The sequence below is a fragment of the Ambystoma mexicanum genome, chromosome 11 (genome assembly GCF_040938575.1).
Source record: "Ambystoma mexicanum isolate Mex_15411 chromosome 11, UKY_AmexF1_1, whole genome shotgun sequence".
NCBI classification, from domain to species: domain Eukaryota; kingdom Metazoa; phylum Chordata; class Amphibia; order Caudata; family Ambystomatidae; genus Ambystoma; species Ambystoma mexicanum.
The window spans coordinates 882,200,488-882,228,415 of NC_090934.1; the positions used below are offsets into that span (position 1 = coordinate 882,200,488).

At 44.6% G+C, this 27,928-nt stretch overlaps 1 protein-coding gene across 1 annotated transcript in view; it reads right to left on the reverse strand.

The window, feature by feature from the left end:
- Positions 1-6,572, reverse strand: part of MRPL23 (mitochondrial ribosomal protein L23) — a 261,681-nt gene extending 255,109 nt beyond the window's left edge. Inside the window, exon 1 of the mRNA XM_069623942.1 lies at positions 6,268-6,572. Within this exon, the coding sequence (XP_069480043.1) occupies positions 6,268-6,557 (290 nt within the window). The 5' untranslated portion in view covers positions 6,558-6,572. The remainder of the gene's footprint in view (positions 1-6,267) is intronic.
- Positions 6,573-27,928: the final 21,356 nt, after the last annotated feature.

The window sequence follows — 27,928 nt, forward strand, 5'->3', positions numbered from 1 at the left end:
CATTCAACATCCACACAGATAGAATTTTTAATTTTCTCATTGGAAATACTTGATGAGATATGAAAGAAGCTCCCAACATTTTTAATAAGGTTTGAAAGTATGACTTATGCTTAATTAGCAATAAGCCAAGGAGCGCTTATTTTCTTCCATTTGTTTAAAACTTGTGGTCAGCTTGAATTGTAAGTAATTGTATTTGAATGTATAAAGTCATTGTAAATGTACACTATGCCGTGATAGTTCGAGTTGCTGTACCTTTAAATTGAAAGAGGAGCCTGTGTTAGTAAAACGCGCTTCCTCTTAGTTCACCAGAACATCATTTGCGCCTCAGCCGGCAAGCTGGCGTAACGCGTTGGATGCTTCACAACGCAACCTTGCTGCAACTCCGCTGCTGTAGGCCGTTCCCCCAGAGGTGCATAGGCAGCAGTTTCTTTATTGCAGACGGCGCACGCGACTCTAGCAAGCCATACCAGCAGTCCGGTCTCCAAAAGATGTAGCAGGTAAATGTATTGAGCAATAAATAGTCGAAGGGTACAAATATAATCGTATATTAACACCGGGATGGGAGCTGGGAATTGGGTGACCGTCTCCATCAGCGCTTGGCTACACCCCCAAATTGTGGACATCTTAACCCCACTTGATGAACCCAACATCGCTACCATGATACTGGGCAACTTTAATAGATGGTTGGGTAATGACTTAGATGTTGAGGGTAATCTACTTAAACAGATCTTCCAGAATCTAGATTTTACGATCCATAGTGATGAACCAAACCATTGTAAAGATAACACTCTGGATTGGGTGTTATCTAAAGGAATGCAACTTGGCGCCTTGACGAGTAAGTCATGTATCTGGTCAAACCATTATTCTGGGAATTTTTCGCTCACACTGCCTACTAAACTCGCCCAAAAAAAAAGAATGAGCTAAGACACATATTTAGCAGAAATTATAATAAAGTCTGTGCTGAAGATCTTGCTACCTGTATGGACAAGATTATGAATTCTACCTCTGACATTGGTGCACCTTGCGAACAAGCAGTTAATTATGATTAAACTGTAAGGAATTTGATAAAGCGAGTAGCCCCCATGAAATTAAAAATGGTGAGAGAAAACCCTGCCAAACAAAATTGGTATAACCCTGAACTAATCGGTACGAAGCGGGAAAAAAGGAAGTCCGAGAGGGTTTGGGATAAAGATGAAATAAATTTAAAACCTTGGAGAAGATTTACAAGAGAGAAATACAAGAGGAAAAGAGATTGGTTTATATCGAAATCGAAAAATCTGAAAACAAAACAAAAAAAAACTGTTTGACATTTTAAGGAAATTGGAAAAACCACAAGCACAACTGAGTTATTTTACTCCCACCACAACCAATTGCACTAAGGTCCAAAAGGCGTTTGTGGATACAACTAAGCTAGCATATATGAAAATCACTGATTAAAGCACCCAATCTGGAATCCTAAATATAGTTACTACATCCATAATGGATCAGGCAACACCCAACTCGCAGTTCCATTTTACCCATATTTCATTGGAAAGTATGATGTCCACACTTAAAAATGTGTCCCACCACATGTGTGGGCAACACCATTCCAACTAAAATCATCCTCAATAATGCTGAGTTGTTTGGTCCTTTTTTCACTCGCTTTGTTAACACCACTTTTGAGCACAGAACACTCCCTGACATTATATAAAAAATGTATTTGCAATACATTTAAAAAAAATCATTAAAAAAACCTGGCAAAGATCCTAGAGTATTCTAACCTGAGGCCCATAACAAACGTTCCTTTTTTGTTATAAATAACATATACAGCTGCTGAAACATCTGGAAAAAACAAACTGTATGCATGCCAGACAATCAGGGTATATATAGGTCTAACCACAGAATGAAGAGTGCCTCTGTGGACCTACAGACTGGCATGCTAAACATAATGGATAATAGCAAGTCAGGGCTGCTGATGTTACTGAATTTGTCACCCGTCTTTGACTTGGTGGACCACAAAAGACTTCACACCACCCTCTCCAAATCAGGACCATGCTCAGAAAAAGCTACTGCATGGATTAGATCCTCCTTAAGAGATAGGGAATCTAAAATCAACTGGGGGAATCTATGTCGGCAGCAGAGGTGGTTACATGTGGAGTGCCTCAGGGTGTGTGCATTTCACCTGCGCTTTTATATGCTCTTTATGTGATCTTCTGAACGATCTGGGTACCCACTTCACCAACTACGCAGACAACACTCAGCTCATTATTGAGTGGAGACTATGCCAAGGACACGGAAAACATTACAAATATCTACGAATCGTTTCAATCTTGGATGTCGGGTAACTGGCTTTGCCTTAATGGATCGAAAACTGAGCTGCTTATTTTTGCCTCCAAACAAGCAAGAGCCAAGCTTGGAGAGCATTATGAGGGCTTCTTTATTGATGGACACTATGTCAAAGTATGAGAGCAAGTGAAAACCTTAGGCTTCACAGTTGACTCTACCCTCTGGGCTGACGCCCAAGTGGACAATGTGACAAAGAAAAGACGGTAACATTTGAGGTTGTTAAGACTTATGCAGGCCATACGTAGCCGTTAAAAACTCTGAAACTCTGGTAACAGCCATCATTATGCCACAGATAGATTACTGTAGTGCACTGTTGAGTGCAGCTAGTCAAAATTCTATCAGAAAACGTCAAGTTATGCAGAATGATGCTGTCCAAATATTTAAAAGGATCTCTAAAAGTAAACACATTTCTGCACACAGGGAAAAGCTACACTGGCAGCCTGATTCTGTTTTAAAATGATTACCTTGACCCACAAATGTTTGTACGGGTCAGTCCTGCCATACTTAAAAGAATGCTTCTCCCACCATCAATTGACGAGACTTACAAGACTAAGCGATACTATGTATCTGAATTGCCCTTGCTACAAGTGTACCAGAGGGAACGGCCGATCGTTTCTGGTTCAAGGTGCGTTGGCATGGGTCAAACTCCCTGTGACCATGTGGAAGGAAGGAAACTTTACAAAATTGCAGAAATCATTGAAGATAGCTGACTGACCATTGAACTGTACTCTGTCTTATAGGCTGTTTTGTCTGTGTGTGTGCTCTGATGCCTGCGTGCTACGACGCGTTACAAATACATTATTAAATAAATAAATGTGTCCCAGTAGCTGAGTCATTATGGGAATTGGAGTCCATGGATGCTATTGGGCTTCTACTTTTCAAATGGCTTTTCTCAGGATGTTTACAATAAAGCATACTAGAAACAGAAGCTGGCATGTGTGGTGGGTGTTTGAATAAAAGGTGGGGGCCTAACTTGAATGCTGTGAGGACAAGGTTTCTTGATTTCCTTTTAAAAGGGGGAAGCGTTAATGGCAATATGCCATTAATGTGTGGAGTGCCAGTGGGTCCTCTTTAGGGAAAAGGTGGGGGGGAGAAATACTGTGCTTCATCCAATGAAGTCATAACATCTCCCCAGTAGTCGTTGTCCTAACAGACACAAATTGCAAAATACATCCCTACAACTTAAAACAAGACATGTTGCAGCATAATATAAGACCGTGTATCATCAAACTCAAGAGAGCATAGAATTTCAAATCACAGCAGAGCATTGCAGAGGTAGCATAGCAGAGCCACACAGCAAAAACATGGCATAACTTAATAAAATATAACTAGCAAATAATAATGACATACACACGCACACACACATGTCATGGGTTGACTTCATTAGGTGGGATGGCTGGACATTGAGAAATCATTCCTACATCAATCCTTTATTTGCCTCTTGGAAGGTATTTCTGCAGGCTGGAATAGTGCAGCATCATGTGCATTGTGAATGCCAGAGTGTAAGGACAAGCGGCGTGACAATAAGCATTGAGGTAGCAATAGAAGCTATTGGTATAATGGAATAGGGATTTAACAAAATGGTGGTAATTGACTTTGGCATGAGCAGGTTAGTTGAAATGCAAGGAGAGGTGGTGGAATGCTAGACAATACCCCTCCCACCGCCATGCTTCGTCCATCGCATAGTGGTGTAGTGGGCCTACATCCTATGGTATGCAGACACAAAGGACTTCAGTTTATACACCCAGTGCCTTGCAAAGTGGAAACCTCCTGCTGCTGAGTTGGCTCTGTCTTGATTAGAGAGGAATTATAGCTAGAATGTGCCTGCTGCAGTCAGTTCATTTGCAGTGATCCAAACAGGGTTTAGGAGAGCAATTTGGAGGGCACTGAACAGATGTCTGCCTGGCAATGTATAATTTGAAGAGCAAAGAGATGCTTTTGGAGGACAGTAACACTAAATTTAACAGCTACTTCGCATGCCTTAAACAGCAAGGGTGCAGGACTATGGGCAGGAGCGCTAGGTGGAGCACGGTTTTATTTGTGCTGCTTTATTTGAACTCTAGAATTGTTATTACTCTTTAAATGTAATCTATTCAATTAGAAACAGTCAAGAGATTTCATATATGTACTTTCCTAAGTTGTTGTTAAACTCTAAATGTCTCCTTTTGGCCGCTTCAAAGTCCTACTGACTGTTCTTAACTGGACACTCTTATAAAGTAGTGCCTTTACGTTCAATGCAGTCTTCTAAGGTATTCCAGCCACAGTTTTCGGACTCGTTGTTTTTACCAATTTATTTCTATATGTTTATGTTTACAGAAGGACAAACAGTATTTTCGTTTCTCTCACTGCAAGAGGCACCCTTAAAAAGGATGAGGGCCCAAACATTCCAGAACAGCATTCCCTTTGTTATACACAGATGGTGGGTGATAATGCTTGACTTGTCCATTTTGCATACACTTATATGTGCATGCATGTTCATGTCGGCCGATGACCTTATGATCATGGCTGTACCTCAGGATTAAACTATCACTCTATTGGTATCCACGTTTAAGTCTGTCTGAATATATGCTCAGTCTGGCTAAATCAATGTACGTTATATGGAATTCTGAAACGGCTAATCAAGATATGCAGTGTGACAGATTTCCAAAATGCTTGACTTGTAGATTAAAGATTGAAAGTTCATTTCAAAACAGGAGATGTTTTGGTTAAATGCATGGAGGTTATGGGGTTTCTGTAGAACAGCTTTGTGGAAATCAGCTTGCTTCTTTGCACCCTTCCTTCCTTGGTAGCAACTGTGTCCAAGCGATCCTAGTGCTCATCCACAACCTTCTCAGAATGCCCAACTCTTTATTCATAAGCTTTATGATTTCCAGACCAGTCAACTGCACTAAATTGTTTTCTCTTAAGTGAATGATCATCAAACCAACCCACCGTCTTTTGGTCCCCAGTTCTAATAGAATGGGTAGCAACTGCCCCCAGCACATCCCCACAGGCCGGACCATGCCATTCCTGTGCTGATGTATGCTATCCAGTTATTTTCCATATGCTGACTGCATACCGGCCCATTTTACAATAAGATGCTCACAAACGAGTGAAGGACACAGCAAGCCCTGCTCTAGTTCAATTCCTTTTCCCAGCCCCCTAACATGCACTCTGAACCAGCAAGACGTCCATCCTTTAAAGCCTTTGTACGCTTTAACCAAACAGGACCCTTCCAAAGCTGCCCCAATATGCAAAGAGTGAGTATCAAATAGTGCAGAGTACAGACCTGGCCATACCACGCTTTTTCTCAAAATTGCCCCTTTTACCACATTACCATTATCATGCACAGCAAATGTGTCCACCCCTTTTTCTGTTCTTCTCCTTCTAAATCTTTCCAGTGCTTCTACGGGGCAAATACCTCACATCTCAGGCGTGTGCAGATCTACTGCCATCCCTTGTCAATTTTACTTGATCCACAGACAAACCCCCTCTTTTATCCAACGTATATCTTTCACCTTAAGCCAACCCCCACTAATTCTCCCAACTATATCCAAAATTCTGAAAGCCCAAAAGCAAGACTGAAAACACGGCCTCACAAAAATAGCTCTTCCACCCACTTCTTTGCAGTGCAGCCATCAACCTTTTAAGCAGAGACACCTAAAATGGTTTCCAGCCATCTACACTTACTCCCCTTTTCCTGAATTCCCCAAAACAAGACCAAAAACATGGCCTTAAAGAAACCTCTCTCCCAACATGGGAAACACTTCTCCCACTGCAGCCATCAACCTTTTTAGCAGAGACAATGAGATGGGTTTCCAGTGATCCACACTTGCTGCCTGTTACCTTATGTTGTGTTCCAGAACCCCTAAGGTTCTGGAACCTGCGTCAGTTGCTGAGAGCCTAGGGGCTGCGGTGGCTGCTGCTCTTCAGTCATCTTAATAAATCTGCTAACATACTCACTCTGTGTCTTGGGTGTACCTTGACTCCCAACAGTGGTGACGAGGATCTGGAGCCCGCGCTCCTCGGAGTAATGGACATGAGTGGAAGGGGCGCAGCAGCCATTGGGGGAGGAATCGCGTGATCGAGTCGCCCAGCAGCTGTCTGAGGAGAGAGACATGCAGCACAATCTCAACAGGTGGTGAAGGGCCTAGCAAAAAAATAAAATAAAGGGAAGAAAGGAGCCCAGGCAAAAGCAACGTTGCGGGGGAAAAAAGTTTGAGTGAGCAACGTTGACCTGCAGGCGTCACCATACTTCTGGTCACGTGGGTAAACGCGCAACGTGTTCTCCATCAGCCCGGCTTTGTGATGCATTGCTAGGCAACGCAGCGCGTCACGCATCACAGGAGCTCTATGAACTGAACTGTGACGTTTGGTTGAAAAGAATATAAGGGAACAAAGAGAACCTTCTGCATGAAGGATGATGCCATTGTAAAGCACAACAAAGCATAAAATAAAGGAAAGGAAAACAGAAAACTGGGGGATACAGTACTCTGCACTAATACAATTTTGGAACACTCGTAAACCAATCTGAAAATGTAGTGGAAGACAATTTTGGAAAATCTTAACAATTAACAAGTGCAACCATGGCTGCTGCAACACCGCCTCTACCCCCATTTCTGGCAGAATCAGGAACACCACTGATAAGATGGGATGGGTGGAAAAAGATTTTCGAGACTTACATGGTGGCCATGGGTGGGGACAAATTAAACTCTGCCAGAAAACCAGCACTGCTGTCGCACAATTTGGGCCCAGAGGGGTGAAGCGTTTTTGATGGACTTCTAGACCCACGAGTACGAAGGAGCAGGGGACTTAGATCAATTCACTTTGGCGGTGAGGAAAATAGAAGAGCATTTTGAGCCAAAGAAGAATGTGACCTTTGAAAGACACACCTTTTCCCAGAGAGCTGAAGACCCATCGGAACCTGTTGAAGGGTATGTGGCTGTACTGAGGACATTAAGTCACACGTGTGAATATAACCGATAACCGATCCATAAATCAGGAGATGGGCATCCGGGAGGCACTTGCCGCAATTGAGGAAGCAAGAGGTAGGTCCTTGTGCCGCACTATGGCCCTAGAGCATAAACTGTCTCAAAACGTATCCCCAGTAATGTTAATTACGGAATTAAGGCTAAGTCAAAGTAAGGGCAGTGCAAGCCTACCGCCCATGGACCCCAAATCTACAATAAACCGTATACCTGTCATAGAGGTAGCCACGGCTTCATGCATTAAAGACATGGATGCCATGCTCCTACCCTCCTCAAATAAACAAGATTTGGAAAACGGGGTTAGTAACAAGAATCCCATTGTATTAGAAACTGTTAGGGAAAGCGATGACCTGGACACGCTACCTAGCCAGATCCCACTGCCTATTAACGCACCTCCTTCATCCCAGAATGCACCTACGTTGAATCTAACGCTTCTGAACACTAGGTCTCTAGTTAGACACACCGTAGATGTACGGGACTACATCAATGACAATAATATCGACATCATGTGTCTAACTGAAACTTGGTTGTCGGAGGCGCACAGACCTACTATAGAACAGGTCACCCCACCAGGCTATACGTTCTTTGGTAAACACTGCAAAGATGGACACGGGGGGGGGGGTTTGGCAGTCAAAAGTAAAGAAGATGTGAAAATTTATGAAACAAAAATTGATTGCGAAGGTTGTGATATTTTACATACCAAATTCATCCCTAATCCTAATTTTATTATACACATAATAACCATATACAGACCACCAGGAGCTACACACAATTTTAATGAACAACTTATCAATGTGCTTAATGTTATCCAAAGCACAAACTCTGCCATTATATTAGTCGGAGTCCTAAATTTGTGGAAAGGTAATATTAAAGATAAAAAAGCCAAGGAGTTGGAAAAGATGCTCAGGAAAATAACATTCTGGTGCACAACAATGACCCTACACATGTTAAAGGCAACATCCTGGACTGATGGCGAGCAATAACATTGCCTTATCAAAAATTACCACCGTACCATGTATATGGTCTGATCATATTCTGGTCTCAAGTCAAATACTGCTCCCACCCGTACATAAACACAAACATGAACCCCTGTGCAAAATTATGCATAGGAACTATAAGGCACTAACCACAGATAAGCTAACTGAATGCTTGACCTCTCTTATGCATACTACGAGTGATTCAGACCATCTAGATCTACTTGTGGAGAAATATAATACACAAATGGCTATCTTACTGGATGATGTGGCCCCTATGAAACCTAAAACTAAGAGGAAATCCACGCGTCAACAAAAATGGTTTACACCACAGTTGACTATATTAAAGGCCACCAAACGATGCGCAGAGCGTGCTTGGCTTAAAGATCAAAACTCGAAAAATAGAGCCACCTGGAAAGCATATTCTAAAGTATACAAAGAAAGAATCATAGAAGCCAAGCGGACCTATTATAACGATCAAATTGACTCAGCCAATAATGACACAAAGGAACTTTTTCGTCTCTTCATGTCCTGGGAGAAACCAAAAGTTTTAAATCACTCAATTACACCTACTAAAGAGGACTGTGTTAGAACGCAGAAAGCCTTTACTGACAAACTTGCATGCGCTCAAGACAAAATTTGGAAACAACTACATAACCAAACCCTCAACACCAATTCCTCCATAGCACAAGGGGCAAAACCGAATCATATGATTAATCATATTGAATCGCAAAAGGAGGAGCTAAAATCAACCGATGCTGGTTTCAAATTTCCAGAAATTACAGTCAGTGAGGCTGAAAATACCATGCGAGCTATGAACCCCACTAGCTGCCCAGGGGACCTCATCCCGTCAAAAATTATACTAGACCATCAGAGCATCTTTGCACCATTTCTGTGCAGATTTGTAAACGCCTCCTTCGGCATTGCACAGTTCCACAAGCCATTAAAACAGTGGCAGTTACCCCTCTTCTAAAAAAAAAAATAAAAGCCGGCCTGGACCCCAAGGATGCCACTAACTATCGACCAATTACTAACACCCTCTTTTTCTTGAAATTGGTAGATAAGGTCGCCACTACACAACTTCAATCTCACATTGCCTCTCATGCAGCCTACTGGTATTTTCAATCGGGTTTTCGCCGTTTCCATGACACAGAGAGCGCCTTGGTTGATCTTCAGACCCACATGCTGTCTTTAGTTGAGAGATGTAGATCAGGCCTGTTAATTTTACTAGATCTCAGTGCAGCTTTTGATCTTCTGGATCACAAGATCTTACTACACAGACTACTTGATACAGGGGGCTTGGCCACCGAGACCGTTAACTGGGTCAGATCCTTCTTGGAGAGTCGTAGATCAAGGGTAGATTGGGGTGAGGCTTTCTCGAAAGTAGAAACTATCCTATGTGGCGTCCCACAGGGAGCATGTTTGTCGCCCTTGCTTTTCAATATTTATATCGTCCCTCTTTGTAAAGAACTGGAGAGGCTGGGCTATTTCTTTACAAACTATGCCGATGATTTCCAGCTGTCAATGGAACTATCAGGAGACCATCAAGCAGACCAACTTAAACTTAATGAGGTATATAGAGTGATAAAAGATTGGATGACTACAAACTGGCTATGCTTGAATGCAGGAAAGACGGAACTCATGATCTATGGGTCCAAAAAATCGAGAGAGGCATTAGCCCCGGTTTTCTGTGGCTTCCTGGTTGACGACAGTCTCATCAAAGTAGTTGATAAAGTGAAGACACTAGGTGCGTACATGGAGGCCTCCCTGGATGCAGGTGCACATGTAGACACCATTGAAAAAAGCTCTCGATATCATCTGCGAGTTTTGAGGCAGGTCGCCCCTCTAATTTCAAAAAACAACCGAGCCAAGCTAGTCAGAGCTGTGATTCTACCACGCCTGGACTACTGTAATGCTCTATTGTGGGGGGGGGGGGCTAGTAGAGAAGACGTCCTTGGACTGCAGAAAATTCAAAATGCCTCGGTGCGTATAATCTACAGTATGAAAAGGCACAAACCCACCTCCGATGCCAGAAGGGAGCTACACTGGCTTCCGATATCAGCCAGGATCTCCTTTAAAATGCTAACACTGGGTCACAAATGCATTTATGGGACAGCCCCAAACTATTTAAAGGACAAAATCTCGGTTTACCAACCTGCAAGAAACCTTCGCTCTACATCCATCCTATGTCTGCAGGTGGTAAGGACAAAGAGAGCCCGTGGAAATGGACGTTCCTTCCCGGTGTTCGTGGCTAAGGCCTGGAACAACCTTCCGCTGGGGCTCCGAACAGAAAGTAATCATCTGGCGTTTCGGAAGCTCCTAAATAGAACTGTTCATTTAACTCTATCTTCGGTTATCCTCAGTGCCCTTTTTGCTTGTGAAGGAGCGCTTGGATGCCTTAGGGTTTTAGCGCTATAGAAATGTTATAACACAACAATATGGTGCTTTGACTAACTCGTTGATTTGCGATCAACTGGTGTGGTGCACCAATAATCCCAGGGTGCAAGAGAAGCTGCTGGCGAAGGATATGATGTTGGAACAAGCGGTAGATCTGACCAGGAGTACTGAACAAACAATGCAATATATGAAGGAAATGGAAATAGAAAGAAGTGGTCAAGAAGTGTGCGCTGTGAATCAGAAAAAAACATTTGCTGTATTCACTATGGGTTCCTTTACGGATTTGCAGGACCTGCCGGAGTCCCTGAGAGGGCGCCCCTCCCATTGGTTAAAATATGCTAGCCTGCGCCGGGCGCGAGAACCCATTCATTTCCAAGATTATGATGGGCACCACAATGAGGGGGAAGGTCGCCAGGATATATGGTCTTCTTCAGGGAAGGATAGACCATCCTTGGGATAGACTTCAGGGTTTGTGAAGCAGAGACTTGGGTATAGATATAATTAATCAAAAATGGGAATTCATGTGTGCCCGTAACCAGCAAGTCTCCTTTAATTCTAGATTCAAATTGATCCAGTTTAAAATACTCCACAGATACCGCTATACCCCTGCTAGGCTGCATCGTATGTCAGGAGATCGGCCCTCTGAGTGCCTGAGATGTAGAATGGACAACGCTGATTACATACACATGCTTTGGTTTTGTCCAAAACTCACTTCATACTGCAAAGAGGTGTGTGAGGTTGTATCCCAAATGCTAGATTGCACTATTACACCTTCCCCAATGACCTGTCTTTTCCACGAGTTCCCCCGCCCCGGCTGTGACCTCAAGAGGCTGACTATGTTGCCCGCTGTGTATTGTTGCTGTGGTTGCTCCATGGTATCCCTACCTTTGCTCAATGGCTCTGGGCTGTCACTTGGGCCTCTGATGTGGAAGAACGCTAGTCCACCATGCAGCCGGTGACGAGCAGACCTAGGAACATCTGGGCCCCCTTTCGATCCTATCTATATTCCCTGACCGCTGAGGATGAGTGATGGTGACATACCACTGTCCCCTGACCTTCGTCCACGTTAATGTATCTACATGTGTGTTTTGGCACCTACCTTTACGATGTACAGTTTACGAATTCCACTGTTAAGAACCTGGGTGACTACATCGCCTGATTATGTACTTTGTATGTCAGGTGCAGACTGATTATGCAATGCTTGTTGCTCCTTGTTGTATTGTCAAGCAATTAAAATAGTTTTTTTTTTAAAAGAGAAAACCATTTGGGTCGAAGGAGTGCATGGGACACAAGTGCTTGAGATGTGGTAACCATAGGCATGTAGCAACCAGTGTGTTTTGTCCAGCGAGAAATGCAGAATGCAGCAGATGCAAGCGCAAGGGGCATTTTGTGCGCATGTGCAAGGAATCAACCATCAGCGCTGTCGAGTTCAAACAAAGCCACAGTGAACAAGAAAGCCAAAAGGAAGAAGCCGAGCCTCGACGTATATTTGAATTGTTGGCAATGACTGGGGGAGTCGAAGGCCAATGGATGTATTACAAATTGATGGCCGAAGCTATCAATGAAGGTGGACTCCACTTCTCCCTAGACCATAGTGTCGGAAGACACCTTTACGAGTACTCTGTCAAAAAATGTGCGTGAATTGTCGCCCTCTCTGGTACAACTGTGTGGCTACAGTGAAAGTGAAATAGAATTGCTGGGAAAATGTCAAGGGCTTGTGACTTACAAAGGCAGAGAATGTGTGGCAAACATTTTGGTAGCAAAGAAATGTTCATCTTTACTGGGATGGGAAGAGCAAAGGAAATTGGGAGTTCGGATTCAGGCTAATGCACACATTCCAGTGTCAATAGCAGCAGTGGATGACAAGTGCCTCACAGAGTTCCTGAAGGTATTTTCAGAAAATCTGGCAAAGTTAAAGGACTATGAACATTGCATCAAAGTGAAGAGCAGTTCCCGGCCTGTGGTGCACAAAGTGCATCCAGTTCCCCATAACATGACGCAGCAATTGCATGAAGAATTGGATGGTCTTCTACAAAGGGGTGTGATAGACGAGTGCATGGTAAAAATGGTTATCCCCAGCAGTATTAGCGGCAAAGAACAATGGGAAAATGTGGTTCTGTGTGGACTTGTGAGAGCTCAACAAGAACATCTTAGTGGAGAGGCATCCATTACCAGTCATTTTGGAAGCTCTATCTGTGTTGGGAGATTCCAGTTGGTTCACGGTTATAGATCTATCAGCAGCATATCACCAAGTACCATTATCCCGTGAATGTCAAGATCTCACAGCATTCATCACCCCAGAAGGAACATTCCAATATCTTAAGATGCCATTTGGTCTGGCATTGGCTGTGGCTGTTTTCCACCGGGTGATGGAGTAAGTGCTGGAGGGGGTCAGCAATGTGATTGCCTTCCAAGATGTCATTTTAATTTTTGCTGATGATATGGAACATCATTATAAAGTTTTGAGGTGTGTTTTGGAGAAATAGAGCAAATCTGGCATGACAGTACAGTGCAGCAAGTGCAAAATTGGTGTGCGTGAGGTAGAATATTTGGGGCACATGATCTCATTGCATGGGATTTCTCCTGAGCACAGTTTGGTGGAAAGTATAAGGAAAGCTCCAACTCCTCCGGAAAAGAATCAATTAAGGTTGTTTAGGGGTATTGTGGAGTTCTACCATTAATTTGTCTGTGATTTTTGCGGTCATTTCAAAGCTGGTAAGGGAGTTCAAGAAAGGGGGTACCTTCCTGTGGACAGAGATATGTGAAGAACCCTTCCAGAAAATTAAGGAAGAAATAGCTAAGGCACTGTCCTTGGGGGATTTGTGAGTGGTCGGAGGAGTGTATTGACGGTGGATGCTAGCCTGCTGGGGCTGGGGGCGTCATTATCGCAGGAAGACTGCTGGAAGGATGAGCAAGTGATTGCATTTGCTTCTAGACCTTTAAGGGGTGCGTAGAAGAATTAGTCAATGGTGGAAAGGGAAGCATTAGCAGTGTTTTGGGCTGTCATGCACTTTACATTTTTCTTGTGGGCCCAACGGTTTACAATAAAGAGAGACCACAGACCTTAGGTGCAAATGTTATCTGGAGGGAATTGGGCCAAGGGGTCACCCAGAATTTCGAAATGGATGTTAGGTTTACAGAACTGATATCCAGATGTGTTATTTCCCAGCCAAAGAGAATGTGGTGGTGGACTGTCTCTGGTGACTTCCTGTGTGGGTGGGTGGTAGAATTGAGGAAAGCTACAGAAAGGTGAGATGGTTGTGGCCAATATTGAGAAAGGGGCCTTAAGTGAAGAAGCTTGGATAGCGGCTGAGGAAGGTGATGAGGTACTCAGTAAGGTGAAGGAGTGAGCTGTGAAAGGTTGGCCTCGCAAAGAGGAGGAAGAGAAGAAATGTAATTGTTTCTATGAGGTAAGGGGTGAGTTGTTTGTCGTTGGCTGGGGGTAGGATCAGGAGGGGGCAAAAGGTTATTCCCCCTAAGGGCATCGGGGACAAACTAGTCAAGGTTGCTCATCAGGAACATGGTGGTATGAATAGTACCAAAAGGATGTTAAGGCAAAGTTACTGGTGGCCGGCTATGGATAGCAGAGTGGATAAGAAGGTCAGGGAATGTGAGGGTTTGTTTAGCAAGTGATAAGAGTAAGGCGTTGAGGGAGATCCCGCTTTGTCCAGTGTGTGTACCTGAAGAGTCGCAGCAGAAAGTGGCAGTAGATTTGATTAGTCCTATTCAGGGTCTGGGTGATGGCATCAGGTTTATCGTGGTGTTGGTGGATTATCATTCAAAATGGATGGAGTGGAAAGGGTTCAAGGAGGCCACAACGGCAGAGTTACTATTTTTTTAAGACTTTTTTTTTTTCATGGAGGGTTTCCCACAGAAATTGTGACGGTTAATGGTGTGCAGTTTTGCTCTGATACCATGAGGACATTTTTGTTACAGTTTAGCATTAAGCACACATGCACTGCGTTGTATCATCCCAGGACGAATGGTCTGGTAGAGCGAGCAAATAAATTCCTGAAAGGAGGTATTCAGTTAGCCATGAGGTCAGGGCTGCCATGGAGTAAGGTTTTGAGAGAAATGGTGTGGAGCTATTGTGTTACTTCTCACTCGATTACGAGTGTGTCTCCCTTCGTCTCGTTAAAGGGGCCACATGTTCCTAAATTATGTCCAGGCTGGGTGGGTTTTGCGTGCATTGTGAATGTTGATCGCAGGGAAGTGATGAGGTTGGTGGAGGAAGCTCAGTGTAAATACAAGAGAGCATTTGATGTAGCTTCCAAAGTGAAGGAACTGGATACGGTTGTTGGAGATTTAGTGTTTATAAAGAATCCTAGGTATGGTCTAAAGGGTTTGAAAACTACATTTCTGGGGCCAAAAAGGATTGCGGCAGTGAGAGATAGTGTGGTGATGGTGGAGAGGTGTGGTCGAAGGGTAGGCTGGCTTTGACTAAGGGTCCGAATGAAGAAGGGGATAGTGGGGACGATGGTATGGTGATGGATGGGGCTAGTGTGAGCCCTTAGAGTGGTGTGGGTAATAGTGTGGTGATGGATGAGCGGTGCGTCAGTGAAAGAGTCAAAACATTTCCTGTTAAGTTTAAGGACTTTGTGTGTGGTTGATGGTATTCTAAAACAGTAGCTTTCATCTACTCATGCATTATGTTTTGTATTTTTATTATTAAGGGGGGAGATGTGTTACGTTATTTTGTGTTCCAGAACTGCTAGGGTTCTGGAACCTGTCAGTTGCTGAGAGCTATGGGCTGCGGTGGCTGCTGCTCTCCAGTCATCTTAATAAATCTGCTAACGTACTCACTGTGTCTTGGGTGTACCTTGACTCCCAACACTCCCTTTTTTGGCTCACCTTTCAACATCCTCTTGTCCATTTCACCAGCTGTGAGCTTGTATACCGAAAGCCATTTCCTATAGAAAACTACAGAAGCTAACTTGGTTGAAATTGTAACTGATGAATGTCCTTTCTTCAAATAGACCCAGTATAAAATGTACTTTTCCCCTTTTCTACGCCTGTCCTGATTCACCCCACCCCATCTAGCTTTGCACCCACTTTCCTTAATATCGTCCAATGTGCCTCCTCTGTGGATTCCGCCAATGAGCCATCCACCAGCACAAGTACTACTTCCTTCTTCTGCCAGTACTGCAGTTGACAAAGTGTCTGCTGCTGGTGCCGGCCCACTGAATCTTGACCACTGTGAATGAGTGTGTCCGCAGTATAGTCACCCACCCTAGGAGTCTTGTTCCAAAAATAATGTTCAATTTCAGGTATAACAACACACTGCTTCTGAGCAGCTTAACACCCACCTGTTCTTGCTAGGCTGCCTGTTGATCACTGCCATAATGTATTTATCTACCCTCAACAATACTTTTTTATTCTTCGAAATCCATCCCCACAGCTGAAGTGCCACAGTACCAGGAACAATTCCAAGAATTAATTCAATTCTATGATATTCTGCCTTGCGGCCACACAACCCACCCTATATGTTCCTGCCCCTACCGAAAACATCTCCACTTCCCACTGTACCACTTTGTCTGCTAGCCACATCGAGATTCCATTATAACCTTCATGAAAATACCTCCCTAACTCCCAGTCCCTTTTTATCGTTGCCATCAACCTGATCCTTTGGTCCAGTCTTCTTGCGCAGGTAGAGTTAATTCTGCCTGTGTACAGGAAGCTCTTCCCTGCGTCACAAACCTGCAAGCATAGTTCAGATGGCATAGTACCTGTTGTAATGTTCATAACTTTGCATTAGTCTCTTGGCAGCACACACTTACGTTCGATTTGTTCGTGGCACGATCTGCTGGATCAGTATAGTCATTTATGGGTACCACTTCAGTTCATTATAGTGGGTGTACCAATCTGAATTCCCTTTTCTTTCTTGCGCACAATGCCCATTGGTGATATGATCAGGTCTGTTATTGGTATCATGTTGAATGGACCGGTCATTCTCCCTCCCCAACTTTCATATAGGAATCGACACCCCCACCCAGCATTGTGTAAGTGGATGATACCCAGTGCCTTTGTTGCGTTTATATTTGTGTGTTCATGCCGCATGGGTTCATGTCCCCCTGTGGTCTACCCAACACGCCCTTTGTTTCCAAAATCAACTCTTTGTTGACTCCACATCCCTCTTTTGATGGCATAATTCTGTGTCAGTTTCTCCCTGTTCTTCTCCCTCATCATCAGTCATCCATTCTTTGTCATCACAAAGTCATGCAAATCCTTCAAAATTAATTTGTGCTTTCCTCATCACATCTATCGTTCCATTACGGGAACCTCTCACAGTATATGCTAGCTAAAATAAGAAAATCTGATGTCCAATTCTCGATTGTCGTCTTCACTCTAAGCCTTCTAGCCAATTCCCATTCCTCTTTCTCATACCCTCCTTACATTTTGCTTCCCTCCGTAATAACTTACATTTATCCACATATTCCCCTTTTCAAGTTTACTTTATTTATTTATTATATTTATGCAACACCCAGAGGGAAGGTGCTGAAACACAGAACCTGGCACCACCTGCTCTTTTACTTTTGTATCTTGGAGTGAACACTGCAAGGTTGGAGGAGAATCGTAGAGGGCGCATGATACTCTTGTTGAGGTAATGGGGGGGCCTCTTTATGGACGCAGCGATGCACAATTGTCAGCGTTTTGAATACGATGTAGGCTTTGATGTGGAGCCAGTGGATGTCTCGTCTGGTAGTTAAGATGTGATCCGTGTTTCCTAGCCCCAAGGCTGCTTGGAGGGCTTTGTTTTGAAGGAATTGAAGTTTGGCGCCATTTCTTTTCGGGGTGCCTGTTAAGTATGAACATCCGGACAACCGCAAGTTAAAGGAACTGTTTATTTTAAGTTACATTTATAATGAAAGGACCCCCAGCTGCATAACACTACAACCAGGCACACAGGAAAGCAGCAACAGATTAATTTGGAATGACAACAAAAGTAAACGGCAACATCATAGCAAAATGGAATGTTCTCTTACAGTATGACATACCTCCATTCCAGGCTACATTGAATAGACAGGGCTGTATTCTTTCCATGGCAATACTTGCTTTCCATTGTTATTGAACGCAACATTTAACTTCCTTATATTACTATATCTTGAACCTACATCTTAATTGACATATATCTATGCCTCATAAAAGCTACACCATAACAGTGCCCATGAAGAGAACATTACAGTAGTCAAGTTTACTGTTTGTGATGACCCTTGGCGAATGTCAAGCAGTTATTTGAGGTGAGGAATTGTCTGCTGAGGGAGATAAGTTTGGAAGTGTACGCTGGCCATGGTGAGTTCTGCGTCTAGGTGGACTTCAGGGGTCTTGACATGTTTTAATACTGGTATGGGAAAGAAGAGAAGGCCGGGTCTATGTTTTTCAGCCAGGAGCCTACGATGAGCAGCTTGGTTTTGTCATTGTTGAGACAAAGATTGTGGCTGGCCATCCATTTCTGAATGAAGCAGCCGAGAGGTTGAGGAGGAGGATTGCAAGATTTCCTGAATCACGATCTTGTCTAACTGAATGTTTAGCTCTAGGAGAGTTTATGTGCTGTATTTGGTGCGAAAGATGGATTGTCTAGCACCTAGCAAATGGTGGTGTTCTAAGAAGAGTTGGATTTGTGAATTATTCATATGATCCAGAATTTTGAGGACTTAAAAGGGACAGTGGTGATGGAGCAGTAGTTGGTGGGAAGGGCAGGGTTTAGGAAGGATTTTTTTTTTGAAGAGGAGTGACCCAGGCAGCTTTGAGGCAAGTGGGGACAGAGTTGGACGAGAAGGTGATGTGGCCTGGCAGCAGGCAGAGCAGAGCAGAGCAGTGCAGAGCAGATGTCTTCTAGGAAGGCTCTGTCACATACCCTGTTATTAGCCTTCACCCGATGGTCAGAAAGGTTCCTGTAGTGGTCCGAGACCTTCAGGACAGTATCGGCAGTCTACTGATGCCTGATTGTGTGCATCTGAGGCCCGTATCTGAAGAATTTGGTGGCGCACTGGAGGGACGACCTCCATCTTGGGAGAAGACTGCTTAGGGAAGAAGGAATGCAGAAATGCCCAAGACAGTGCCCGGAGCCCCGGGGCATGCAGGCGGCCCAACCGGCGGTGATGTCGCTCTCCGATGTGAAGTGGAGAGGCTTCATTGAGGATTCTGTGCCTCCTCAGCGGCAGCAGCGAGGCAAACTATGAGAGGGGGGGGCAACGGCAGCGCCGGTGGGGATGAAAGATTGCACCCGCTTCCCCAGAGACTGGGAACGTGGTGGAGCATGACTTTGCAATCACGCCAGGCATTGAAGGCCAGGGTGCACAGTCATTGTGAACGGTCATTGGGGGACAGATACAAGGCGTTTGACAAGCATTGCACCAGGATTGATATTGTAGTGGGTATTTGAATCAGACTGTGCATACACTGTGAGTGCATGGGGTTGGAGCACCTGTTTACAGACGAACCGCTGGTGCTGCGCCTGCCTGTGTCAAGACCCAGGTATTCTCCATCTGGACTTAGGCCCCATTGTTGCCTGCACCTTACCTTGGCCTTTTTTGTTGGCCTAGTTCGGTCTTCCTGGGCCCTGTCCCATCCTTGTGCTGGTTGCCCTTTCTCTGTTCTTCTGGCACCTTGTGCACATCTCATGGAGTCCTTCCTCACCTGATTCAGTACTTACTTCGTCCGAACTTCTACTGGTTCCTTACCAGCCCCTTCATCACTAGTTCCTTTGTGCTTACCAAACTGACTTTCTTCACTTGTTACCTGCTCCCATCAACTCCAGTACGGTGTGCACACTGAATTGATGTACTTCAATTGTGACTATGTTCCCTTACCTTCTGCGCTGCCTTTCTTCTCCATTACTTCGCTGTTGTTTCCTGATGGTGCAATTCTACTGTATGATTTTATTGCGAGGCCCTCTCTACCTTTAATGCCAAATCTGGGCCTGCTGGCTCTACTCTACTGCCTGCACCATGACTGTACTTTAGAAATTCAATCCCAGATGCTTTAAATCACTAGTTCTATACCATATGTTTAATTTTGACTGCATTTAAAAATCAAACCGTGTTAACTACACTAATATGTTAGGCCTCTCTACCCATCTCTAAATTTCATATCCAAGTGCTCTCTTAAAACACTGCTTTGGCATTTCTAGGCCTCCCTTTCCCATATCATTCCTTGTTGCTCCTACTAGCTGTGCTTCCTTACCTGTGAAATGTGCCCCCCCCCACCCACTGCTTGTTGTAACCTAAGGCTTTTCCCCTCTTACCCTGTGCTTTTACTGTTTTTCATTTGCTGTTACTGCATTTACTGTTTTCATTTACTGCATTGATTCATCTTCCCTGGTTGCTGCTAGGCCGCCTGGTGAGTTTGGCGTGTATTGTGCAATCCTCTTTCCTGCACTCCAGGCTCTCCCCCTTCAACTATGGTGCTCTCCATCTCTCCTATCTACTCTAATTGCTATTTGATTACCTTTCCTACCCCTCTCTCGAAGGAAAACATTTAAAAAAGCACTCCTGATCTCCAACCCAGGATTGCCCATTGCTGACACCTACATCAATGCTTCCTCCAGACAGACTGTAACTGACATCCTCTCAGCTGTCCCCTCTCCCGACCTATGAACTTCCCATATGGTCTCTATCCTCTCCCCTTTTTCCACTTCATCCATTAGTGGTGGCACCAAATGGGAAGTGCTTTTGGCAAACTTCTCATCATCCAGATGCATCATGTTTATCCGAATGGTACTATCATGGTCCAGGGTTCGTAGCTCAACTTCCTCCTTCTTGACAGGTGTCTTACCTCACTCGTTAACTTCCTTCCACCTCCCAGGCCTCTTTGCCCCCGCTGACGGATGTACAACACCCCTGTACCCCGCATCAGAAGACCTTTAAAGGTGGAAAACTGCTTTACCTCGCTACCCTCAATTATAACTCTGCTGTCAAACACTCCTCTGACATCTGTCACCTCGATGACCTTGATGTTGTCGCTCTCACTGAGACGTGGTTCAATGCCAGCTCTGTCACTGCTTTTGACATTCTACTTCCTGAGGGCTACATGATCCTCTCCAAACCCAGGCCTATTTGTCCGGAAGGCTCAGTGGCTCTAGTCTTCCCTAAATGGGTCCCTGCGTCTGTCATACCATCTCAATAGTACTCCTCCTTTGAATGTCTCCCCTTCCCTCTTGCTCACTATCGCTACCATCTACAGGACCCCAGAGCCGACTGCCCTCTCTCTGTGAGTGGGCCAACCTTGCCTCTTCTCTTCTGACCTCTACCTCCAGGATTCTCTTCCTTGGAGACTTCAATATTCATCTAGACTCCTCTGATGTAGTCACTCTACCCTTCCCTCACCATACTTCCCTCTGCTCCAACCCACTCAGCCGTGCACACCCTGGATGCACTCATCACTGCTGATATCTCCCTCTTTAACCCTCTCGCTACCCCTCTCTCCCAGTCTGACCATGCCCTCCTCTCCTCCCATCTTGTGCTCCCTGGCTTCCCAACTAAGCCTCTGCTTTCACTGCCAGTCTCCTTCTCCGTCATTTGGCCGATGAAGCAAGTGTCAGTAGCTGCTTTTGCCACCTCCTTCATTCCCCCTCCGACTCCTATCGACTCCCACACTGACTTTTCCCTTGCTAACCTTCACCCCTCCATTTCCAACACTCTTGATAGCCTTACCCCTGCCATGAGGATCAGCATGAGGCCCGCCTCCAAGTGCAATCGCTGGTATTATTCCGACATAGCCTCACTTAAACGCAAGTGCAAAGTCGTTGAACAAAAATGGCTGGCTTCTAGCACATCCTCTGACAAACTGGCCTGTTGCCTGCTCCAAAGGCAATACAGTCTCTCCATCCTCTCCATGAAACGGCCCCACATCCAAGCTTGCATCTCTGGGGCCTCAAACAACACCGCTGAACTTTTCCAAATCTGCAAGAAACTTGCCAATCCTACTTCTGTCTCTACTTCTCCTCTTCCCTCCCAGGCACTCTACACAGCCGTGGCCACCCACTTCACTACCAAATCTCAGGCCATCCTGTCCCCTCTCTCTCTTCTACCCTGGCCCCCCCCCCCTGTACCCAGGCCTCCTTTGGCCCGTCTCTCTCCTTCCTCCTTCACACCCATAGTGTCGGGTGAGGTCACCAAGACAGTCTGCTCGATAAGTCTCTTCCAAAAGGTGCTCCCCTGTTCCTCCAGAACTCTCAATGACAACATTGCCTCTCTTGCTCCCTCCTTGGCTGAGTTCTGTAACCATTTGTTTGCCACTGGCTCCTTTCCATCACCCCTCAAGCACTACCTTGTGCAATCCCTTCTAAAAAAAGCCATCTGCAGAGCCCACCTGCCCGGCTAACTACTGCCCTATTGCCACTACACCTTTCTTAGGCACACTCTTGGAGAAGCTGGTCATCGCCCAACTAATCCATAACACTAAATCTGTTGGCTGTCTTCACGACCAGGAGTCTGGCTTCAGAGCAGCCAGAGGCATGGAAACTGCTCTACTGAACACTGGTGATGATCTGCTCTCAAACCTTGATTCCAACTCTCCCTCTGTTCTCATCCTCCTCGATCTATCCTCCCCCTTTGAAATGGTCAATAATTCCACGCTCATAAATCGGCTTAGTGATACCCTATGCATCACTGACCGGGCACTGGATTGGTTGATCTCCTTCCTCTCAAACAGGACCTCTCCAGTTCAACTGGGCCTATTCCTCTCCTCTAGCTCACTCTGCACCTGTGGCATCCCTCAGGGTTTTATCCTCTCGCCGTGGCTTTTCAACATTTACCTTGCCCCTCTGGCACATGGGAGGCACCAGAGGGGCACCACTCCACCTTCTCTCCTCATTGTCAATGCTTCGCTGACTACACTCAGCTCTCCTTTAAGCTTATCCCCACCTGTTTCTCCTCTCCTTCCTCTTTCATACCTGACTCTGTGACTGGTATTCAGACATGGTATTCGTCTAACGATCTCTGCCTTACTGCCAGTGAGACTGAGATCCTTCTCATTGTGACTCCTGTCCCCTCCTCTCTGGCTGCCCTCCTTGGGCCCCCTCCTTCCACTCTCTTATCATCTTTACCCCCTCTCTCCTTCTCACCACACATTGCTGACCGTGTCAAGAAATCTCACTTTAAGCTTCACCTACTTAGAGGCCTTCTCCCTTTCTTCACCTTCCCCCAGAAGCTCAAGGTCTCCAGAGCTCTGGTTCTCTCTAGGCTTGACTACTGCAACAGCCCGTTCCTTAATCTGCCTCTTTCCTCCCTCTGCCCTCTTCAGCTAATCCAGAATAGGACTGTGAGATTTATCCTTGGTCTTAAGCCCAGGGACCGCATCTCTCCAGCCATACAATCTCTCCACTGGCTCCCTGTGGCTGCAAGGTTTACATTCAAGACCCTCTGCATCATCCATAAGGCTTTCTGGGGCCTGGGACCACACTACATCCAACTCTCTCCCTAAATACCTCCCTGCTAGAATTCTTCGGTCTTCTAGCTCTAACTATCTACATGTCAGACACTTCTCTAAGCAGAGAGTGGGCGCAGATCTCTTTCTTTGGCAGGAGCCTCCCTCTGGAATGACCTTCCTGCCCCTCTCCATCTTGAGCCGGATCTTCATTAATTCCAGAAGCTTCTCAAGACTTTGTTTTTCTCATCCTCCTTCCCCTTCCCACTCCACTTCTAGTTCTGCATGCCTCTATGTCTGGTGGCCTGTACCCCTCATGGGCCTTACTGGGGCAGGACCTCCCTTGACCAGTCTCCCCCTTACCAGCATTTGCCCTCGGACACCCTTCCCGACTAGTCTACTGAGTCTGGTCCGCCTCCCCTCCCTCACACTAGTTGAACCCCCCCTATCCGCTTCCTGAGCACCTGTCCCTTTGGGCCTCCCCTAGCAATTGCCCAGCCCCTCGGCCACCTCTCCCTGCACTTCCTGTTATTACACTTGCAGGATCCGAATGTCACAAGGCCTAGTAGGACCGTTAGTATTATTTTCTCCCCCTGGTCTTGTGGTGCCTAGAAACACTTTTTGATGTATATACGTCATACAAATGCTCAATAAATAAAATGTTTTAAAGGAGACGTTAATTAAATCGGTGATGGTAGGGGTAAGAGTGGTAGTGAATAACTTGACAATATGGGTTAGGCAGGAGCCCTCTTGCCGTTCAAAGTTTTCAGGGTATGAAGAGTTTTGAATACCTCTTCCTGTGATACTTTGATAGAATCTGAACTGGGAGGTTGAAGAATGTTTAAGTTGCGTGATATGCAATAGCGCGTTCGAAGATTGTTTTGCTGCGAGTTGTTTTCTTTTAGTGGTGATTTTTTTTCTCTTAGTATATCGATTTTGTTGGCAAGGGCAGTTTGGATATTGAAACACCAGACTTTGTCGGAGCAGGCCTAGGGACGGAGGGTACAGGGATTTAACGTGCTTTAAGTATGGCAATGAGTTCTTTAGTGTTGGAGCTGGCATTGGAGATTCAGATGTTGCATGAGTTGGCTTTGAATATGATTAGTGCATGTTTGTATGTTTTGGCTACATTAGAGAAAGTTTTGAGGTTGGTGAGGGTGGGTGACCTCATTGTCTGATGTGAGCACAGTGGCTTAGCTACCCCCATATATGTCAGTCTGACTTCTTTTCTTTCTTCTGCACTCATACTTCGCCTTCTGGCGTACAGCCCTTGTTCTATGTCCGTTCTTGTGCCTCTTTATCTACTGCTCTCGCAGCCGCTTTTCTTCATTCCTCCTTGTGTCCTTCTTTCTGTCGCCTCTTCACTTTTTCTCCCACCAGAGCCACTTTTTCCCCCTTATGTTGCCCCTTTCCTGCACCTCTACACTCACCCCTTTTGGCTCCTTATACTGTTCCCCCTCTTTTCTTTCCGAAATGAATCCCAAAAACTCCACCCCTTTTTTGTCATTCCCATCATCCCTTTGCCTTACTTCTTCTCCTCTCCCCCACATCTCTTCCATGGAAAGACCATTCTTATTTTTAAATCTCAGACACTTCATCCTTGCTCCTTCCTTTCTTATTTGTTCTCACCTAGTACGTGCTATTTTGGGACTGCATCGTGAATGGGCCCTTTCGGCTGTGTTGCCCTCAGGTCGGCCACAGCGTTTCCATCCTTCTCTTCACACTGTGCAGATCTCCTCTTGTGTCGTGCCTCTTTGCCTTGGTGTTTTCCATTAACCAGACTGTCTCATCATGCTCCCCTTCACCAACCTTCTCAAAGGATGCTATGGGTGTCCCCAGTGGGCGGGAGTGTTCTAGACAGCGTCTCCCCTTATTGTTCAGTCTTGGGCAGAGCTAGTCAGGCCCCTGTAAAACCGCGAGTGGAGTGAATGCATCCACTTTTTCAATATTTTCCACTGTGGTCCTTTCGTGTGAAAGCGCCATTCAAAGATAAATTTCATACACCATGTTGGGATTCTTGGCTGGAAAAAGAAAACAATAATATTTCACTAACTATACATGCAAACTAGCGTCCCTGTTGTATGACACGCTGCCCAATGCTTATCCAAGAGGCGAAGATCCTCTTACTAAAACTGCACTGTAATTAAATCCTAGTAACCCTCCAAATGTACAATAAATCGCGAAAACATGCCCGCTCTCATCAGTGTACCGAAACTTCGGAAGACACACTATTTAACTGTACAAAGAATGTAAAGCACGCCTTCCTTTATCAACCGAATGCATATATATAGATGTATGCCTCTGACTGAAAATATCTGGTGTATGCTTTCAAGCAAACAAACATTAATGAACAAAACCTATTGCTGGATGAAAACGCGTTGTGTTGAGCTTACCTGGCTTCACAGGCACCTTCTAAGAGCCTTTATATGCAATGTATTTGCTTTTATTAGCACACTGTTGCTGGCACTTGTTGGTTAAATCCCAAACCACTAATGGTTAAGTAATTAAGAAATGTACTCAAAGAATGTATATTCAAACGAGAAATACTTCTAAAAAAAAAAAAGCAGGCCCTGTTAATTGAATGGAGTAAGATGACATTGATTGAGAGCAATAGAAATTATTTAGATAAATATGGACTTTTCCATCCATACTCAATATTTCCCTTTAGCGTCTTCACAGAAAGTGGCTGCCAACATGTCACGCACATAATTGCTGACATTGCATTCTGCAACTTTCTGTTATCTAACACCTCAAAGGGGTGTTCCTGGCATATATAAGACCTGAGTGAAAACGTTTCTTTCCTCCTGTGAATGAATGATGTGTTCACGGGCTGGTTAAGGGCAAAAGAGAGGTGAATAAAAACCTTAAAACCTCAGAACACACTATGAAGTGTCTGCTAACAATGGAGCCACCTTACGTTGGGAAAGAGCAAAAAAGAACTCTTGAGGATTTTCCATGCCCGTGAGTATAAGAACACATTTTGTTTTTTTACTCCTCCTGCTAGAAGGTCTACTACATCAAAAATAATGTACAATCAAAAGTCTTCATCCAACCTTGTGAAGCCCTAAAGGATTCCAGCAGCAACTGGTGTTTGATAGGAAGCTCTGTACCAATCATAGCAAATCTAAATAGAATGAGTTAATCGTCCACATACATTTTGGAGCAATTCCAGCCCAATCACATGTCCACTACTTATTCGATAACCTCAAAAAGGAATTCCTGTACACGTATTATTATGATTCTTTAAGTCACAGACCAAGTGCCTAAAGTCTAATCGAAAGCAGTTCAAGAACAACTTCAGAATGCTGAGTTGGACGTCATACAGAAACCTTATGATGGAAAATTGCACATCTTGGGTAAAACAATGTCAATAGACCATATTTGCAATGTCCTTTCAGAAGTACTGCACAAACCTTATGCTATAAGATTGGATGTCGTGCACAAACCTGATATAACCAACTGTAAAATGTCCAATACAAGAGCATAAACCAACTATACATTTTACAATACAAAGGCCTACTACGGGCTTAAATATCTAATTGCGAATGAAGTTTCTGGCCAGCCCAAACCCATATCATTAATATTGTTAGGATATATATTGAGCACAGACATAGCTTTGGGAAACAACAGGGTGCTTTCTAATTAATGGGGGGGGGGGTATGCAGATAGGAAAGCAGAGATACAAGGGAGCTAACAGTGTGTGAAGGGGTGGCGGGCAGTATGGCAGCAAGGGATCTAGAAGCAACCAGGAGAGGAAACGGAGGGAGCAGATCGCCCGGTTTCAGTTTATGTAAGGAGGCAAGGCTTATATTCATCCTATTCAATGTATAATGTCTAAGGAGGAACCCAGTCAACTATCTGGGCAGACTGAGTCGATAGTCTTGCATCGAACTTGTGATTTTCCATTGGAAGCCACGTGGTAGTGTATCTGCTGAGAGGTTCATTATCTATCTTGTAGTGTGTCCTGGGCCAACCCAATTCCACATTACAATGTCTAAAAGGAAGCCAAGTCAATTAAATGTCTTTATTGGGCATGAAATTCAAGCATGGCCGATATGAAACAAGAGTCTATACAAAATGAAATTAGCAAGTTAAAAGCAAGCCACAATTTGGTTATTAAATGACAAGACATTGAATGAAATGAAACACTTACATTATGTGATTCATGCCCTACAACTTCAGAAACTCGATGCTCTCATTAAGTTCAGTGTCCTGTGATTGTGTCTTGATTTTACGTGTCTGTGCTTTAGACGTCAGCCTATTGCAAATTAATTCTGCTTCTGAAACCTTTCACACTTTTCCTCCTGAGCTTTCTAAAGATGAGTTGGTACTCTCCCAGTCCTCGTCTAACCCCCTTCACTCTTTGATGAACTACAATTACGTGTTTATCTATCTAGTTCTTCAAAAGCGCCAACCCCTGTTCCACCTTCGAATTCTACTCTTGCACAAATGTGCTGCTTCCTTTTGCAAAGCCAGAAGTGCAATGCAACCATCATGCAGAACACACTCTCTAACTTGACGACCCCTTCCTTGTCCCAGGCTAACCATTGGCAATACATTGTATACTAATAATTTAACAGCTATGACAGAAGGTTTGAAAAGACAACTGCGTATAGCACCTTCAAGACCCTATATTAGCCTCTTGTCGTTTTTCGCACTGACAATACATATTTGCGGATCACCTATTATTTTCAATGGGATTAGTTTCACATCAGTCATGGGCAGTAGGAAGTTGGTCATCAGTCACATGATGATCAAAAGGGAGGCATTCATAAGTGTTGCATTCTGATAAATCGAAGCCATACATTATCCACCTTATAGCTTGCAGAACCATGCACATTGGCGATATCTAAGTCACTAGAAAGTCTTGTTTTAGTCATACCATGGGTAATGGGAAGG